Genomic DNA, 21,102 nt, shown 5'->3' with positions numbered 1-21,102 from the left:
CTTCAGTTTCGTCAGTTAAATGAACGGCAGTCTTAATCGTCCGGGGTTCCAAACCCCTTCATCGCGACGCCGATACGACGACCCAGGCCGGATGCATCGGGTGTGCCGGCGTGGTGTGAGCGGCCCTCGCACCCCGCTGCCCACCCACAACCGAACAGGAGGCGGGTGCGGCCGGCCAGGAGGCCCGCGCGGTGCATCCGTCCCGCCATAGCACGGGTGCCATCCGTCGCCACCCAGGCGTTCCTCCACGCACAGGTTTCACCGGTGCACCAATGCACCAGGCCATGGCGATGGGAGCGGAAGGGAAAGGGAGGAAGAAGATGGGAGCGGAAGGGAAAGGGAGGAAGAAGACCCTCGTGATGGACAAGTAGCGCAAGACGCCACGGAATGCGACTTTCGGTAACATTTGTAGATTTCAGTGGTATTTTACGGAGACAAACAAATCTAATGGTATTTTACAGGGACAAATAATTCTGGTGGTAGATTAACGGAAGTCATCTTATTTCGATGCTACACAACTAATTTTCTCTTCTATCTTTCCTAATTTACAGGAATACAGATTTTAGTGAAAAAATACCCTCTAACAGCCTCTTCAATTAGATATGTAAATATAGATATACTCTATTCTGGATTTCTTACTAGCTAAAGATGGAGAGCGAGAATGACTATCTAGACTACGCACAAAATATAGAAAAGCTATAGGAAAGCATGAAGATAATATAGAAAATAATTTTTACTCAAATAACTCTCTAAATGATGATTTAGAGAGTAGATTAAAAAACCTCTTCAGATGCTCTTACGTCGTGACTTTTGTGTGTGGAGTATGTAGGTGGTAGAAACAATAATCTCTAGCCACAAAGCTACCATGTTTCACCTTGGGGTTAGAAAACTGTGGTTCGTGATGATTGCTTTCGTACGTTTAATTAGTACTTCCCTTTGAACTTAGACATTGATTCCTTTTTTCCACGTTCTTTTGTAAATCACTCTAAAATTCTCTACGAGTTTTTTCCTTTCAAATTCCAGTGTCATGTACAAATTAAACTTATTTTTCCATGTGCATACATAAAAGGGTTGTGGTTATGTGGTACCTTGGCATGTCCATAGGTAAATCATGTGCCGAACTAGATATATATTACTGGTGAAATTTAGTTTATGTTAGTGATGGATTCATGGTACATCATATACAGTACTGCAATGTATGTTGAATGAAATTTTTATTTAATTTAATTTATAAATCTGAAGAATTAATAGGTAAATGTGCGGCTCCACTATGTGTATTGAAACAGATGTGCTACCTAATTGTCTTAATGCATGATCATTCTAACATTATAAACATAGATTAAAAATTAGAATAAGCAGCTAAGGGTGTGTTTAGTTGGTGAAAAATTTAGATTTTGGTACAATAGCACATTTCGTTGTTACTTGACAAATAATATTCAATCATAAACTAATTATGCTTAAAAGATTATCTCGTGGTAATCAGTTAGACTATGTAATTAGTTATTTTTTTCAACTGCATTTAATGCTATATGCATGTGTCCAAATATTTAATGTGACGGGTCCTGTAAGAAATTTTTTGGAAACTAAACAGAGTCTAAGAGTAAAAACTGGCAATGTGTAACGGATAACTTTCAAATTTTGAAATTGAGAGTCACAGGGGGTAGTGCGCATGCCACGGTCGCCAAGTTAAAAATTTGTATGCGCTGGTACATGAAGACAACTTTACGCATGGCTCGAAGCTAATTTACCTCGAATTGAGGTATAAAAAAGGTGCCTTTATATCCTGATCAAAACTGTTATCTACTATCGTCCAGTACATATATAGTTAAAAAAATTCTCGTACCTGAACAATACTTCCTCTGTATTGTAAAGAAAGTCGTTTTGTGTCTTAAGTCAAATATTTTACACTTTGACTATAAATAAATTTTTTAGGTTGAGTTTGAAAATAGGAAAACGATGTCACTAGATTCATCTTAAAATGTAGTTTCGTAAAAATATATATTAACTATATTTTATAAATATTTTATAGTAAAAACATTGTGGTTAAAGTTATTTTTAAAGACCGTGTCAACGTCCGAAATGATTTTCTTTACATAATATGGAGGGAGTACAGTCGCTGAGTATAAGATGCCACATAGTTCAAAAAGTTTTTATACCCGAATAATACAGTCCGCTAAGTACAAGATGGCTCTTCTACCAAGGTTGCGCGGTATACCAATGGGACACCGCGTTGTACTTACTGCCATTGTCAACAATGGTGGTTGCCCCTCTTCTAAAAAAAATGGTGGTTGTCCCTTCTTTGTTTTAAAAAAAATGGTGGTTGTCCCTATTAAACTGCAAGACTGCAAAATCCATGACTAGTTTGTGCTATCAAAGGGACAACCGCCAAGAAACTACTTGGAACTTTCACAGCGTGTGCCATACAAGCTTGAAGTAGTACATAAATAACACCATCAGGTCGAAGCTGGACACACAAATCAACCCCCCGATACGTTTAGCTTCCAAACACAAAACTTCTTCCAGCTAGAGGTAAAGGTTTACAAGTTGCGGTGAGGTTGTGGTGTGATGGCGTCGACCAGTGGAGAGGAGCATCCTATGCCAACAATGGCTAGTGCTCAAGGAATGGCTGCACTGGTAGCAGAGGAGGACGCTATCAGCAATGCGGCTTCGACTTCGAGCAACCAGCTGGCTTCGGGGATGAACCCCTCCTCCCCGGCGAGCATGCATCCCCCTGCTGTTCGCGGCGGCGTGCAAAGGCGACATGATAGAGTTAAGTTATCTTCTCGATAGGGAGCAGCCAGCACCTTCCCAAGATTTCCTTGAGCTGCTAGCAGCATACACCTCTGGTTGCTGCCCCAACGGCAGCAGCCTGGGTTTGCAACGACCTGCTGCCGCTGATCTTGAACAAGGCACTACTGTTGAAGCACCTTCTCCAGCGTCGCTTCTGCAGGGCGTCACCATGGAGGGGGACACCGCATTACATGTGGTGGCCGCCAATGGGGACAGCGAGGTCTTCATGAATTGTGCGGACCTCATTCACAGGAAGGACAGAACATTCCTGTCTAAGCAGAATACCAAGGGTGACACGCCCTTGCATTGTGCTGTCAGGGCTGGAAATTCCCAGATGCTCTCTCATCTTGCTGATCTTGCAAGAAGTGACGGTATGTTGGAAGACCTCGTAAGAAAGGAGAACTGCAGTAAGGAGACCGTCTTGCATGAGGCTGTCCGCATTGGCGATGATCAAATCGTCAAGAGTTTGTTGACGGCTGATCCAGAACTGGCTTGTTTTCCCATGGACGGCACTACCTAGCCATATCATTGGGAGAGGACAACATTGCAAAGATGCTACATGAAGAGAGCAGAGATAAAGTTGTTTCGTATCTTGGACCAAATGGACAAAATGCATTGCACGCCGCTGTTCTTCGTGGACCAGGTACTTAACGCAGTCATTCATTCTATTCAACCACTCATCATAGACAAGTTAAGAAAACTTTAATATTATGCGCTCAGATGGGTAGGAAACAAGTTTACATGACTGCCACATTACATGAGAACTACCATACCATTCTACACCACAGTGATGATTGCTGACTGCAATATACTCACTGTTGGAGAATGGCTTATTAGTACTGGTCACAGGACGTGTTAGTGCCGGTCCTGTGACCGGCACTAAATGGCCGGTACTAACGTGACAACATGTTAGTGCCGGCTACTGTGGCCGGCACCAACGTGCGCTGCCACGCCACGCCACGCCCGCCCAGACATCCACTTTAGTCACGGCTGGTATTACTAGCCGGTACTAAATGTTTTTTTGTTTTCTTTTTGTTTTTATACAAATTGCTGTGCGTATTTGTCGTATTATGACCGTATTACAGACTAATATTAGGACCGTATTAGTACCGTATTGCACACTAATATTAGGATTGCATCACACTAATATTATATTATATATATAATATATGTACATACATATAGAGTTCATATATGGAACACTTAGGAGTTCAAAAGTACTTGAGATATTACAAATTATTAAGCATCAACTATAGTAAGGGATGAGTTTCCTCGTCGTCGGATCTTCTTTGGCGACGCTTGTACGGAGATCGCCATGAAATTCGCTCTTAGGATTTATGACTTCATCGAGCAGGAATCCGCATATAGCTTCTTGAATTGCCCTGACCCGAGCCATTTCAATGAGTTCTTCTTTCATCCACCAATACTGTCACATTTTTCGATGAAGTCATGAGAATAAAAAATAATAAATTAAAATAATGAGCAGATGTGATTGTGCTCACGTACATTGAATGCCTCCACTGTCATTTGCCATTTTTCACTTGCAAAAGAGTTGATCCACTCACATACGTAGTATCCACATAAGTTGTTTCTTTGGTCCTGTCTCCAACACTATGGACAAATGTGGGTTACATATAGAATTTTTCTTATGTTTATTGCTAATGACATTAGTAGCGAGAGTATATTTATACCGGAAAATCAGTGAACCAACGAAGAGACTCGATTTCACCTATGGGCAAGCCTATGTGTTTGCGGAGGTAGCGACTCCATGCAATATTTACCACCTCGATGAGATCTTGGTACTTTGATTTATCTTGCCTTAACGAGTCGTACACCAAGACCTTGTGCTCCTCAATTCGAATACAAAGCAATATCCAATGAAAGCTATCCATATACATACGCACAACCAATTAATATTGATTATAATAGTTATTAAATAGTATTATTAATTCGAAGGGACTGAAAAAAGAGGCTAACGAAGAACGACTCACTGATGGTTGTATGGCAAGAGAATGAAGGGACACATGCTATTCTTACGCAACCCCCTGTATATAACATTGACTATGTCTTCAAGCTTTTGCGCTACCGATTGCTCGTGTATAACATCGGGGTCGAAGAACCCGACGTTATGGAAGTTCTTCTTTCGGAAAATTTGAATTTTTGACCTACGGAACACAAAAAAAGCGGGGATCAGTCAACACACAAGGCTAAAATAATGAAACAAGAGACAATACTTACATGCACCATACACTGATGAGGGACTTGTGAAGGGCATCTTGATGGTATAAATCGTAAAGTGCTACAAACTCGATATATACATCATCTGCCCCCCGCCAGAAATGCTCATCTTTAATCCGAGCTGGGAACATCTCTAATTCATTAGCTTTAGATTGCACGGCATACCATTTGTGTAACTCGGCCATTCTCGTTGGTAGGAATGGTAGCAACTCTGGCCATATCAAAGGTTCACCAAGTACAAACTTTTTCTTGCCGCGGGCATTCTGTAGGGCCTTCCCAAGCAATTGAGCCCTTATTAGATCAGTTTGCAATATCATCCCAGCCATGGTCAACGGATCTCTTGATTCATCGGGACATTCTTCACGCGGCACTATCAATGGAGGGATCGATTGTTTGGACTGCTCTCCGAGCTAGGGAACAGTCTTTGCATTAATCCGCCGATTCTTGGGGTTGCTGTAGCACTTTCTGATCTGCCGATCATAATCTGACTCCCTTTCTTTCTCCTTGGTGGGATCTTTAATGAAGTGTTTAATGAAGTGTGCCTTTGCAACCGGATCTATTTTCGGCTTCTTGTTCGCAGCCTCCCTCAGTAGCTTGCGCTTCAGCAAGAAGGTTTGAACCGATTCTTCTGCCTCTTCCTCTTCTGGAGCCTTCGCTTTCTTCTTTCTTTGCTGCTTATGAGATGGCTGGACCGAAGGTACCGTGTATGCCTTCTGTCGCTGACTCTGATTCTGTTGTGCGGCTGGTGATGATGCCGGAATTGGCTCGCTTTGTACGGCTGGTGATGGATCCATGCTGGGGTCCCGTGCAGGCGGTGGAGAAGGTGGGCCAACACTAGGATTCCTGCCAGCTGGCGTTGGTGATCTTTGCCTTGAGCACCAAGCGGAATCTGTGGCTGCTTGCACCAATCTTATGTCGCGCTTTGGCCACGCGATCCATGTGTGTACGGCATGTTGTAGTTCTGTTTCTTCAGGACCTATAGGGATCGGGAGGTCCATGTCTTCCCAGCGTTCTTCAGTAATTCGGTCAACAAAGACTCTGGCGAATCCTCCAGGAATCGGCTGGCAATGTATTGTCCCTCCTTCTTCTGGGACTTCCGCATAACCCTCAGCACAAACTTTAAGCTTTTTCCCATAAAGAACCAGAAGCTCACATTGGGTCCTAACGGTGATGTCGTCAATGGGGTCCCTTGGCCTGTCGGCACCTAAATTAGGGTGCTCCGTGGAAGCAACACTGCTAGGACGCTGAGAGGGGGGCTGATCTCCACATTGGCAGCTGGTTGGTCCGAGCGTTGCCCAACTGTTGCCTCAAGTGACATTATCCGATTTCTAGGCTACGGATCTTCTCTGCCACAATTGCCTTGCTTCTGCATCGGCTTCGGTAGGTTTCGAGATCTCCAGAAAAGCCATATTTCCATGGAACTACGCCCACGCCTCGGGTCCGTCCAGTGTGTTCCGCATTCCCAAGAGCGTAAGTTAACTCGTCATTCTCTCTGTTGGGCTGGAAGGTTCCTTCTTCCGTACGCCTCATTGCGTCGTCGAGTCTTTGGGCAGTCTCTCTTAGTACGTCGCTAGTCACAAACATTCCAGTGTCAGGGTCTAGTGTGCCTCCATGAGCATAGAAGTAATACCTTGCTCGTTTGGGCTAACTCAAGGTCTGCGGTTCGATTCCTTTTGCAATTAAATCATTTTCCATCTTTTTCCATTTTGGAATAGCAACCTTATAACCTCCAGGCCCAAGTTTATGGAAGTTTGTCTTTTTGCTAGCATTAATTTTGCCTTGAATCGAGGCTGCCATGCTGTCAGCACTGTGCTTGTAGTCCACGAATTCATTCCACCACTCTCGTTGCTTTTTCCAGACTTTATCAAAATCTGGTGTAAGGCCCTTGTTGACAAAGTTTGCCACCAATTTTTTCTTGAACGAGCCGAACTGAATTGCCATCTTCTTAAATGCCCATCCCTTTACTTTGTCAGCTTTGCCTGGGGTGAAGTTGAAGTGCAACGACACCTCTTTCCATAACAAATCTTTCTCTGAATCTGGCACGATATCTTCAGGTCGATCAGAGACTTTATTTCTCTTCCAAAGCTTGTACTTTATGGGGACGCTTTCCCTAACAAGATATCCCAATTGATTTACAAATGTCGTATTAATTTGACCAGGGGCTAGTGGCTCGCCGGTTGCTTCATCGATCTCCGTGATGGTCGTACATCCTACCATCTTCCTCTTGGAGCCAGGTTTCCGTTTAGGCTTCGTTGATCCTGATGCCTAACAGAATATCTAAAAATTAATACAAGTTGTCAACGCGTATATATATAAATTCTAATCACATATATATTGACAAATCTTTTATACCTCAGCTTCGTCGAGATTTTCTTCTTCCTCCCCATTAGTATCTTCATCCTCGTCACCATGATAATGCAAGTTTAAAAATTGGGTGCCATCATTCTCGGCCTCATAAAACTCGGTATCACCACGAATGAGCTCATGCATTAAGTCGTCTTGGATGTCCGTAGGATCCATTTCCACTGTCGCATTAGTTAGCTAATTAATATAAACCAATACTACCTCCATCTCAAAATGTATATCTCATATGTATATCTCATTGGTGCGAATTCAGAAGCAAATACCAATGTACTAAAACAAAGAAAAAAGTAATCTAAAGGATGCAAATATTTTTATTGGAATTTGCAATGGTGGATGGAGTGGCAGATTTTATCTTCTCCTCACCAAGCATAAGTTTTCAGGTTTTGTATTTGGAATTGACAAATATGTAGTTAGAACTTATTTGGAATCTACTCATAATTCAAGTGAATCTGTAGTTACACAAAAATTATTTTTGAGTGAACTCACAAAGCCATATGTAACATATACCTGAGCGAGGAGATGACGAGGTCGGGGCGCACGTCAAGGGCAGCCGGGGCGGCCGGGACGGCGGGGGCAGGGCGCGCGGCGTCGGCGGGGGATGTCGAGGCTGGCAGGCATACTAATTTAAAGTGATGCAAGTTGCTGATAGGAAGGTTATTGAGAATGAGAGACCATCAGGTGATCTCAAATGACAGTCATTCGCTGACTTTATTTATTTTTCGAGATGCATCCAGTTGACTGAAAATAGATGGAACTAGTTGACGCCAATAAAGAGCAGTCTTATCAACAATAGTGCGCAGATAACCATTTACTAGTGACAAAAAATATACATAATTGTATTAATGAAACAATCAGGCTTGGTAATATGCAAGGTTAAATAATGAAGTGATATAAAAAAACTTCAGATATGTATACAAGCATAAGGGATGCATCATACCATGTGATATCAAAAACTCTGAGAAAATTCAGAAAGATATTCTCACCTAAACAGATAGGGCACTGGACCTCCTTCTGTAAGAGAACAAAGGTTACACCAAAAGAAGTCAGGATCCACAACACGAGAACCTTTTCCACAGCTCTTGCAAAACTTTTCTATGTGCCAAGGAAACAAACAAAAAAATTATTCCCCAGGCTTTATAGATATATAATATAGCAAACTCTCTTTGGCATTAACTAGTCCTTTTTTTTTGCAATAACACACGGCATGAATCAATAGTAACATTTTTCATGTTCTTATTAAAAAGCAAAAAAAAAAACTCATGGGAAATTTGTAGCGAATTTGCAAGAGACTAAACCTCATCTAAAAATATTTTGAGATGCATTGTGGCATGGTTTGAAAGCTCTATCAATTATATTGACTTCTTTTATATTTTCACTAAAAAAAACCTAGTTTTTTCAAATTCTTTTTTAGTGGTCATAAATTCCTTCTCATTCCAGCATAGCAGCCGAAACAATAAGATGCACAGTGCAACTGCTGACTATCTATCTTAGGGAGACTAGGTGTTACAGAATGTGTTTTACCCCTTGCTCATTTGATTTTGTGATGCTAGATTCCAGAGGAATGTCTTTTCGGTAGAAGCTAGAGCTAATAATTGTGTGCATTTGCATACACGCTTTTGAAGGAGCCTGGGCTGCTGCCTGCAAGCAGGGGCATCTACAGTTCTCATACCACCAGAACTAGAGTTCCTTGTTGGGCCAATTTCGTTCTCTGGGCCTTACTGCAAACCAAACATTGTTTTCCAGGTAAATTATGCTCTTAGTCCCAAATTAGATATAAAAAACTTTCCCAATAACTTTCATTGCCCAAACTGATAAAAAAAAGGTAGGGCAGGACTGTATTTTGTCTAATTTGATAATGTAAGAATAAGTGCAACGAGTAATTCTGTTTCATGTTGTACTTACTTTGCAGCTGGAAGGAACAATCCTAGCTCCAACCAGTACTAAAGCCTGGGGTTCTGGCTTGCTCCAGTGGCTTGAGTTCACCAAACTAAATGGAATAGTAATTCAATGCAGTGGCATCATAAATGGTAGAGGGCAACAATGGTGGACCCACTCAGACCCAGAGGATGAGGATGATGATGACACTGTAAGAACTAGCCACCAAGTGCATGATTGTCAATAAATTAGTCGAATGAAAAGTTGGTTGTGTTTGTTTACCTTGCATACTTTCCTGCAGTACGATGTGGAGCTGATGCAGGCATTGAGGTTTTATGGTAGTTTCAACGTCTTAGTAGCTGGCATCACTATTGTCAACAGCTCACAGTGCCATCTTAAGTTTGACAACTGTCAAGGAGTGATGGTCCACGATGTGACTATATCCTCCCCTGAGAACAGTCTCAACACTGACGGAATACACCTGCAGAACTCCAAAGATGTCAGCATTCATCATACAAACATGGCTTGCGGTAATTCCTTGTTTCATCCAAAGTCAAGAGGCATCTAGGCTATATTCATTAACCTCAAAAGTTTTGTTTTACCAAGCTTTAGCAAGAAGAAGAAATTTTCAACACAAGACAATTCATATGTTCTAAATATATGAGACCTTATCTACAAACTTGTGACCTAAAAAGAGTTACCTAGGGTTAACTGAAAGCTTGCACCTCAGTTCTATAACTCCAGTACAGTCTGCATGTCAAAGGACAGGTTTCAGAGTTAAGGGTACACTGAAAAACTGTTGTACAGCTGCTTAACTTATATTTTGTTTGTGCTCATTTGTTTATGCTTGTGCCAAGGTTTCACACAGTTTAAAAATGAAGTACAGCTCATATAGCCAAGCTCCAGCATACTAATCTGGTTAATTTTGGTACTAAGTTTAACGAGATCATTGCACACATTTTGGGTTCCAAAGTTTTCCTCTAATATATCTATGGTTAATTGATTTGGAGATGAGACAAGAAGAACTTTACCTGGGATTGGGCGAAGAGGATTGTGTCGTAGGGGCAGAATCCCAATGGCAGGAGATGGAGCCGGCGTTTTGGTGGGCGCAATCTGGATGGCAGCAGACAAGCCGACCTCGCGGAGGGCTCAAGTCCGGCAGAAGGCGGGCCGGCGCCGTTTCCGGCGGAGCGCAGGGTGTTGGGGTGGCGTCAGGGCGGCCCCAGGACGAGGTTGCGCCGGCGCGGCGTCGGGCTGCGCGGCCGGCATGGCGTGCCGGGCCGGGGAGGTCGACGACGACGCGCGGCGGTGCACGCGAGCGAGGGACGGCCGGGGATCCACGCGCGGCCGGGGACGGGGGCGGCGGCGCACGCGGGCGAACGAGATGGGGACGGGGGCGACGGCTGGGGATCACGCGACGTCGATCTGAATTTTGTGAAGTGTGGGAGAGAAGGGGATTTATGGGGGAGTGTTCGGCCAAGTTAGTGCCGGCTGTAATTCTAGCCGGCACTAATGTGCGTACGTTAGTGCCAGCTAGAGTTACCAGCCGGCACTAACTTGTCCCACCTGGCGGGAACCAAAATTTGCCCGCCCCAATTCTCTTTTACACAAAATTTTTAATATTAGTAAATTTATTCGTAATAGGCTTAATAATTAGATTAATAAAATAAAATTGATATCTTAATTTTTTAAGTATATTGTTAATTATATCTACACAATAATAATAGTAATTGAAGTAAATGAACGAATATGCTTGCATTATCAATTATGTGTAGTTTATAGGGTTTATATGTATATATGCTTCTGTTATTCGTAATAAATCGAAAACATTTCATTTTTATCCATGCAAAAATATTGAAAAAACTTTTCAATAATAGCCTATACAATGATGTAATCAATTCGCAAATTTCTTGATTATTCGCAAATTTCTTGATTATTTGTTTGTAATTTAATGTTTCAACGCTTCTAGTAATGCAAAATTAGTGAAAGTAAATAATATTTATACCATGCAAAAATATAATATTATCTGAAGATGATATTGTGTCCTAATTGCACGAATAGTATCGAGAATTGAGATAAATACGAAACGGTGTGTTACATTACATCACTTAATGAGAAAATACAATATATAATTTATATAAAACTACTACTCATTATCATTATCTACTGCAACATTGATAATCTTCCTGTAGCGAAAATGGCCTCTCATGCCATATTTCAATATAATGTTTTGGCGATTGATGACACACACAACACTTGGACTAATATGATTGTTAAGATGACCATTCTCAGGCTTTTAGGTTCAAGTGATGACAAAGAGAAGATAGGCGTAGCTATGCCCGAAGGGCCGCCCCTACGGTGGTTCCGCGCTGACAGAGATACTTTAGTCAAAAGGACAAGAAATCGAAGAGACCGTGAAGAAAACCAAGTCAAAGAAATCAAGATAGAGATACTTTAGTATCACCGGTTGAACCGACGCTGAGAAAATCACATACGTCGGTGCATTGACTTGGAGCACACCAGGAACTTTGGTTTCACCGGTTGAACCGACGTTAGGGAAGTTGAATACGTCGGTGCAATGGATCCAAAAGCTGAGGCTGAGGCAAAGTCTATACACCGGTTGAACCGACGTTAGGGAAGTTGAATACGTCGGTGCAATGGATCCAGAAGTTGAGGCAAAGTCTATACACCGGATGAACCGACGATAGGTTCTTGGTGAACGTCAGTGCAGTTGTCCAGAGAGTTTGTTTTTCAGAGTTCACAGGACAACTACACTCACCGGTTAAACCGACGCAGCATCGGTTGATTGCCTATACACGTAACGGCTAGTTTCTGAGGCAGGCAGTTTAGTATCACCAGTTGAACCGACGATGGCTTTTGGAGGTGCGTCGAATTAACCGGCGTTAAGTGTTTTTCTGGCAGCTTTTCTCCAATGGCTATATTTGCTTGGGATGCCTATATATACCCCCAAGGCCGGGTCATTTGAGGTTGCTGGAGTTGCTGAAAGCTTACTACACTTGAAGAACATCTCCAACCACCATAGAGCTTCATTGTACATCATATAGGCTTAAGCACACTTGTGAGAGTGCTTAGTGCTTGTAATAGGGATTAGTTCTTGCGAGAGCTCCCTTGAGAGAAGTCTTGCTGCGGCAAGCATCTTGTGTACTCGTCGTGTGACCCTCCGACTTGGTGTGGAGCGGCAACGACACTTTGTGCGGGAAAGGAGACCCCTCTTGGTGAGAAGCTCCAATAGTGAAGATGGTGTCGTTGGTGACGCTTCGAGAGAGACGGTGGCGGTGGCCTTGTCTTGGTGACTTGGGGTCACTTAGCCTTTGCTTGCCGTGAGCCTTGGTGGCGAACGCAAGACGGTGATCAAGCGAAGAGACTCGGCATCACACTTGTTCGTGTTGGACAAGTGGCCGTGGACGTAGGGAGGGACTTGGTGTCCTAACCGAACCATGTTAAATCGTGTGTCTTGGTGTCTTCATGGGAGTTTGCATATTCTCTCCCTTACCTCTTTAATTACCGTATTACGTTTCTGTATTTACTCTATCTTGCGTACCTTTACTTTTCTAGTTAGTTTTATTAGGATTGGCTATAGGTTGCAAGTCTTTTAGGTGTAAGTAGAGAGTAACATAGATAAACCTTAGTCATAACTAGCATGTGTAGGACGTATTAGGTTTATCTCATGCAAATAGATTGAGCCCTAGGATAGAAAGCGATTAGCGACCCTATTCACCCCCTCCCCCTCTAGGGTCGGACACCCTGGTGATCCTTACACTTCCTTTTGACGAAAGTTCCTTGCGCGTGATCACGGCGTAAGTAAGGCGTGTGCTCTTTGGATAAGAGGATGCTGGGGTCAACGTCAACTGAGAATGGAGGAAGGTCATCAATCTGGTCATAATCTTCCGAATTGTCCGAAATATCCTCAACTCCAACAACTTTTCTTTTTCCTGGAAGAACTATGTGCCGTTTCGGCTCATTTCCAGTCTTGTCTGCTTTAGGCATCTTATCCGACTTATTCTTCGGTTTGCTCGACATGTCCTTCACATTGAACACTTGTGTCACATCCTTGGCTAGAACGAATGGTTCATCTTTATATCCAATCTTTTTAAAGTCAACTATTGTCATCCCATACCGGTCCTTCGTTACACCTCCTCCAGCCACCCATTCGCAACGAAACAGAGGGACAACTATGGGTCCATATTCAAGTTCCCATATCTCCTCTATGACACCATAGTGATTGTTCTTTTCTCCATTACTGTTTACTATACACATACGGACACCACTGTTTTGGTTGGTGCTTTTTTTGTCTTGAGCTCTTGTGTAAAATGTATACCCATTGATTTCGTACCCTTGGTATTGCTGGACGGTGATTGATGGTCCCCTAGCAAGCCATTGAAGTTCTTGATCAACTGTGTTGTTGCCCAATAATTTTCGTCTGAACCAGCCGTCAAAAGTTTTTATATGTTGGCGTGTAATCCAAGCAAGATTCTTCTGTGGATTTTCAGACTGTATAATATTCATGTGCTCGTCAATATATGGAGCCACCTTGGATGAATTCTGAAGAACCGTGAAGTTCGTTTGGCTGAATTCACTACAAGGGATGTTCACATTACATTTCTTTCCTAGTGTGCCTTTTCCCTTTAGTCGCCCCTTATGGTGTGACACAGGGAGCCCAATCGGATTGAAATCAGGAAGATAGTCAATGCAAAACTCAATGAAATCCTCTGTTCCATAACCCTTAGCAATGCATCCTTCTGGGCGAGAACGTTTACGCACGTACTTCTTCAATACTGCCATGAACCTCTCGAAAGTGAACATATTGTGTAGAAAAACAGGACCTAGGATAGTTATTTCTGTCACAATATGAACTAGAAGGTGTGTCATAATGTTGAAGAAGGAAGGTGGGAAGACCATCTCGAAGCTGACAAGACATTCGACAATGTCTTTCTGCAGCTTTAGTAGATTATTTGGATTAATTGCTTTTTGCGAAATTTCATTCATGAACGCACAAAGCTTTACAATTGCCAATCTCACATTTTCCGGTAGAATACCCCTCAGTATAACCGGAAGTAATTGTGTCATCAGGACGTGGCAGTCATGGGACCTCAAGTTTTGGATTTTCTTCTCTTTCACATTTATTATGCCCTGTATATTTGAGGAGTATCCAGACGGGACCTTGATACTGTTCAAGCAATCGAACATACTTTCCCTCCTCTTTGTTCAGATTATAGCTGGCAGGTTATAAATAGTGGCATCCTTTGTCTCTCTTCTCGGGTTGCAAGCCTTGTCGTCCAGCTAACTGCTGCATGTCGTGCCTTGCTTCCAATGTGTCTTTTAACTTACCATACACTCCCAGGAAGCCTAGTAGGTTCACACAAAGATTCTTCGACAGATGCATCACATCAATTGCGTTGCGAACCTGTAAGACTTGCCAATAAGGTAGGTTCCACAATATAGACTTCTTCTTCCACATTGGAACATGTCCCTGGTCATCCTTGGGAACAGGTTGGCTACCGGGACCCTTTCCAAATACTACCTTCACATCCTTGATCATCGAGAACACACGCTTTCCATTATGGAACAGAGGCTTAGGACGAGTTTCGGGCTCTCCTTTGAAATGCTTCCATTCGGTTCTTAGGGGGTGATCGGTAGGAAGGAATCGGCGATGGCCCATGTATACGCACTTCTTACAGTGTTTCAAATAAATGTTATTGGTCTCATCATAACAGTGGGTGCAGGCCATGTATCCCATGTTCGACTGTCCTGAAAGTTTTGCAAGTGCAGACCAATCATTGATGCATACAAAAAGCAAAGCTCGGAAGTTGAAGGACTCCTGTTTATACTCATCCCACACACGTACACCTTCTTCTTTCCAGAGTAGTAAGAGATCATCCATCAAGGGTTGCAGGAACACATCAATGTCGTTGCCAGGCTCTTTTGGCCCTTCTATAAGCACCGGCATCATGATGAACTTACGCTTCAGGCACAACCAAGGAGGAAGGTTGAACATACATAGGGTCCTGGGCCATGTACTATGAGCGCTGCCAAACTCACCGTACGGATTCATTCCATCCGCACTTAGAGCAAATCTTATATTCCTTGGGTCGTTGTCAAATTGAGGATACTCTCGGTTAAGGTTTCTCCACTGGGACCCATCTGCTGGGTGTCTGATTATGTGATCCTTCTTACGGTCTTCTTTGTGCCACCGCATCAACTTAGCATTATCCTTATTTTTGAAAAAGCGCTTCAGACATGGTATTATAGGGAAGTACCACACCAACTTTGCGGGAACTCTCTTCTTTACCGGCTGTCCATCAACATCACATGGATCATCTCGCCTGATCTTATACCGCAATGCGCTGCAAACAGGACAAGTTTCCAAGTTCTCGTATTCGCCGCGATACAGGATGCAGTCGTTAGGACATGCGTGAATCTTTTGCACGTCCAATCTAAGAGGGCAAACCATCTTTTTAGCTTAGTATGTTGTTGACTGCAATTCATTACCCTCTGGAAGCATGTTCTTTACAATCTTTAATAGCTCACCAAATCCCTTATCGGTGACACCATTAGTTGCCTTCCATTTCAGCATCTCCAGCGTGGTACCCAACTTCTTTTGCTCCGGTTTGCAACTAGGTAACAACGACCTTTTGTGATCCTCCAACATCTTCTCGAATTTTAATGCCTCCTTCACAGTCTCACTATCTTTCTGTGCATCAAGCAATGCCTGACCTAGCTCGTCAGGTGGCTCCTCTTGTGCAACATTTGCTTCACCCTAGTCCATTGGTTCATCTTGAAAGCCACCTGCTTCATTAACCCATGCCCAATCTGGAAGGTTGTTATCATCATCGGCATCTTCTTCATTATCTTCCATCATAACTCCAACTTCGCCGTGCTTGGTCCAAAGGATATAGTTACTCATGAATCCATTCAAGGCCAGGTGATTCCATAGAGTATCACTTTTCCGGAATTCCTTTTTATTTTCGCAAACACTGCATGGACAACACATTAAAGCCTTTGGCGACCTATTTGCCATTGCCGCCTTGAGAAAAGAATCTATAACTTGAATCCACGCCGAGGTGCTCCGGCTGCCGTGCATCCATTGCCGGTCCATCTGTAATTAATTACCGTATAAAAACAAAAATCAATTCTACATATCTCAAAACAAGTTACTATGAAGTAATTCGAAAAAAAATTGTAAATGTGTCATAGCCCACGTATCTAGTAAACCTAAAGTAAATAGCAAAATAAATTGGCAAAATAACATATACACATGTCACCATGAAATAATTCGAAAAAATCATTCTAAATGTGTGATAGTCAAACTATATAGTAAACCTTCTCTAAAAAACAACAAATAATTCTACCTTGCTCAAATTAATGAACAAATTGATAAATCATGTTCATTTTCCCACATCCTTAAAATCCTTAAAATTTTGCATAATAACATATAGACATGTCTCGTGAAATAATTCAAAAAAATTAATCTAAATGTGTCATACTCAAACTATCTAGTAATCCTTCTCTAAAACACAACAAATCAATTCTATTTTGCTCAAATTAATGAACAAATTAAAAAATTATGCTCATTGTTCCTCAACCTTAAAATCACTATTTTCTTTACCTAGAAAGCATGAAACGAAAGAATAAACACCGTAAAAGAAGAGTGGAAGAAGCTGCTAACCTTTGGTGCACTTGGATGGGTGAAATCCTCACAAATTTTGGAGAAAATGGGCAGCACATCCCCTCTAACACGCCATGGGAGAGAGGAGAAGCTCGGCCAAATGGATGAATCGGGCTGGGGAAGAAGAGGGGAACCAGTATATAGGGGGCAACTTAGTGCCGGCCAGTAATTTGAGCCGGCACAAACTGTCGACGTTTAGTGCCGGCTGAAACCTTAAGCCGGCACTAACCTGCACCGTGCCAAGTTAGTGCCGGCTGGGAAGTCCAGCGGGCACTAAATTGGTTGCTGACCGTTAGGGGTGGGCCGCTGACCGTTGGGGGTGACACTTTAGTGCCGGCTGGGGAGTCTAGCCGGCACTAACGTGACTGTCGTGTACTGTACATGCACGTTAGTGCCGGCTCCTGCGTGACCGGCACTAAACTGCTGGTACCGATAAGCGTTTCTCCAACAGTGACTATTCTTATTTTGATCATTGTAAACTTTAATAATTATTTGTACAATTAAATGAAATCAGATGAAAACGTACGTTGTCAACCAGTGGCGAAGCTAGAGCAAATTGAAGGGCGTACTAGCCTTGTGGGTGTGAAAATTGGATCCAATCACTATTTTTGCAAAATTTCGTAGATCTAATCCCTGTTTTGTACCTACCTTATTCACCCCTGTTGTCAACTAAGAAGTACATCCGAATTAGTGTGAATAATCTATGACTCAACTTTAATATTTATTTCCTAATATCTTACTACAAACTTGTACTTGTTTTCCTAGCTCCCCCGTGACTCAACTTTATCGTGACATACATATAATTGTTTGACCATGTTTACTACCATAACTATTGATTATGTTCCCCCCACCCCACCGCGCCCGCGCGCGCATATATCCATGTGATATTCTACACCCTAGGTGTACTTACACTTAACTAATTACTGAACAAATTTTCAATAATAATTGATGCGTGCGACTACTGAACACTATTTTATAGAACGTGATTCAGTAATTCAGTAACCCGGTTTAGTAATTTCTGGTCAATTCGGTTAGTAATTTGACCGCTGGGTGTAGAATCTCCTGATATTGTTATGGCACTCCTTATAGTAACCACTTAATGTAATCATGCCCATATGGTACTACTACCATTTGATCCATATATCTCACTTAACCATTTAATATGGAGCATCATCTCATTATGATCTTAAACAGTAGAGTGCCTATTCATATGCCATCACCTCACTATTTAGTTGCGCTCGCAGTTAACATGAAGAACCCATTAATATAATCTTCAGTGCTTACAAGAAGGCTGCTGGAGTGGGAAGAGGACCTCGCAACAAAAGCGGATGAAAATGGCAGCACGCCTCTTCACTTCGCCGCAGGAAGAAGAAAGTGCTCTCGGTTGGTACTAGAAGCTAATACAGCCGCATTGTACCAACGGGACCGCCAAGGATTATGCCCCATACACGTTGCTGCCTCTGAAGGGGCAGCAGAAATCGTCGCCATGTTTGTTAAAAGGTGTCACGGTAGCTCCCGTCTGCGCGACGCCAAGGGGAGGACATTCCTTCATGTTGCTGTTGAGAAAGAAAGATGTTCAGTAGTCTCTTATGCTTGCGGCCTAAAGGCATCGCTAGCATTGATTCTGAACATGCAGGACAATGATGGGAACACCGCCCTGCACCTGGCTGTCAAGGCTATGCATTTTGGAATGGTGTGTGGACTGGTTGGGACACGGGAAGTGAACCTGAATTTGACAAACGCGGAAGGAGAGACTCCTCTGGATACAGCAGAGTATATGATTCCCTTGGTGTGGTTTGGTTGCAAGGTACGTATATACTACGCGATATATGCTGTTGAACCTTTTTGCATTCCAGGGGTAGGAGAGTCTTTTCTATACAACCATAATCTGTTCTAAAAACTCTAAAATGACTTATATTTCAGGACGGAGGGAGTAGGTCGTCTGAGGTGCCGAAATAAAATCACTGAACAATCATCGTTTTGCTTGTGCAGGACAGGGCAAGGAACATTCACTACCTGCTCAAAATCACCGGCGCCACGAGTGGTGCTTCTCGCCGGGACCATTTCAAGGAGAAGTGTGAAAACATCCATGGAGCAAAAGCAGACCGCGAATCCAAACAAGCAAAAGTATTGAAAGAGTCGAGCCAGTCTCTAGTAGTCGGCTCGGTTCTAGTAGCAACTGCGACATTCGGCGCAGCATTTGCCATGCCAGGAGGTTACAGGCAAGATGATCACCCCAATGGAGGCACACCAACTCTTGCATCGAGCGATTCGTTTGCTGGATTTGTGGCGGCCAATGCAACAGCTTTCATGTTCTCCTCGGTCGCTACAGCTGGTTTCATGTACTCTGGCAATTCCAAGGGTGACCTGCTGCAACGCGAAGCATACTTCTCCGCTTCCACATTTTTCTTGCACGCTTCCGTCGTAATCATGGTGGTGGCCTTTTCGCTCGGAATGGAGGCGGTGCTAGGTCCGGTTTCTCCAGGCATTGTCGGTAACATCCTCACCATGGTTGGCTATTATTTGGCGTTCACACACAGTAGACACTATCTCGAGAAATGGAAACTAATGGCAAAACCAATCTGGATTAGAAAAGGGAGCATTTGGGCATTATGGAGGAGGCCCGTATGGATACTTCTGGTTATAGTGTTCATGGCATTTATTCCCTCTCTATATCTTTTGGAAGGACATTTACTGAATACTCCTAGAAGAAAATAAAACTGAAGACCCCCGGTTCAAAGTCGGAATCGCCGGCCAGAATAATTAAGCTGCAGCGCTACGGGAATGAAACAGGCGGTGAAGGTGCGGCGATGGCGTCTTGTTGCCCTCTACGCCCTCTAGGCATTTACTATCACCAGCATGCATTATTAAGTTTCTTTCTGTACACTGTTTTTCTTAATTTCCCTTATTATTACTACTCTAGTATTATCATTGTTACCTTCTTCGATATTGTAATCATCACTGTATTTGCCTACATATTAAATTAATGCTACTATTAAAATGTCTCCAGCCATGCTTTCATGGCATCTACATGTTTTGCTTTTGCTCTATGAACTACCATGGAGAAATGGGTTTTGAAACTAATCTTCACTCTTTCAAATACTCCAACACATTAAGATGATGATCTCCATGAAGAAGGGTACTTGCAGACTTGCTCTGAACGATTCAAGAGTCTGGAAGAGATCTATATCAGGTGCACTGAGCTGCAAAAGAGCATTGCAAGAAAAGATGTTGCACTATTTCTTCCTTGCCTGTTGTATAACCAACACAATTGTAGTCTTCTAGAGCCATATTTCTCCTTCTCAGAACCTCCCGTGTACTGAGCTTGTCCTGTAGTAAAAGCCAGAAGAAGATTTTGTGCTTGAGTTTATATGCTTCGGTGTAGGAGAAATAATCAGTCTCTCAGATATAAGTCCATTTGTCATTAGCCTCAGTGGATGGTAAACTGGTTGGGAGACAGGAAGTGAACTTGAATTTGACAAACGCGAAAGGAGAGACTCCTCTGGATACAGTAGATTATATGATTCCCCCGGGCCCATTGTGGTTTGGTTAATATATTAATTCCGTTCCATCTAGTGGCGGACGCAACATTGAGCCCCCGGGGCCAGTGGCGGACGCAGGATTGAGCCCCAAGGGGCTCTGCTATTCTTCTTCCTCCTCCTCCCCGCTCCCTCCTTCTTCCTCCTCAAATTTGTAGGGGGCTCCATGGAGTTCCACAAGCATCTAGGTCTGAGGTGCAGAAAATCGCTGGACAAGTTCCGCTGGGTTCTTTTAATTTACCCTCTTCGTTTTGCTTTTGCAGGACAGGGTAAAAGACATTCACTACCTGCTCCTGCTCAAAACTATCGGCGCGCCATGAGTGGTCACTACCGGAAATGGATAGTTTGCCGTGTGCCTGCGATTTTGCCGTGTGCAAATTCACGGGCACACGGCAAATCCACTCTTTACCGTGTGCCAAACGTGGTACACACGGCGCACTACAAACACACGGTAAAAAATCTTTTTGCCGTATGCTAAGAAATAAAACACACAGCATACACTCATACACGGCAAAAAAGACTTATTTGCCGTGTGCCTAACCCCAAGCACACGACAAAAAGTTAACAACCCGACGAACGTTGGTCAGCCATCATGGTTTGCCGTGTGCC

The 21,102-nt window shown here is 43.0% G+C and overlaps 2 protein-coding genes across 2 annotated transcripts; both read left to right on the top strand.

The window, feature by feature from the left end:
- Positions 1–2,761: 2,761 nt before the first annotated feature.
- On the top strand, positions 2,762–3,310 carry LOC120695122 (ankyrin-1-like). The gene has a single exon (XM_039978432.1). It carries the CDS (start codon positions 2,762–2,764, stop codon positions 3,308–3,310), a length of 549 nt encoding a protein of 182 aa, XP_039834366.1.
- Positions 3,311–12,137: 8,827 nt separating this feature from the next.
- On the top strand, positions 12,138–20,813 carry LOC120695121 (protein ACCELERATED CELL DEATH 6-like). Its single transcript, XM_039978431.1, has 4 exons — positions 12,138–12,150; positions 18,232–18,761; positions 18,947–19,465; positions 20,757–20,813. Exons 1-4 carry the CDS (start codon positions 12,138–12,140, stop codon positions 20,811–20,813), a joined length of 1,119 nt encoding a protein of 372 aa, XP_039834365.1.
- Positions 20,814–21,102: the final 289 nt, after the last annotated feature.

This window comes from Panicum virgatum, chromosome 2K, assembly GCF_016808335.1.
Source record: "Panicum virgatum strain AP13 chromosome 2K, P.virgatum_v5, whole genome shotgun sequence".
In the NCBI taxonomy this organism is placed as follows: Eukaryota; Viridiplantae; Streptophyta; class Magnoliopsida; order Poales; family Poaceae; genus Panicum; species Panicum virgatum.
Note: the sequence above shows the minus strand (reverse complement) of the source record. Positions and strands in the feature narration are given on the sequence as shown.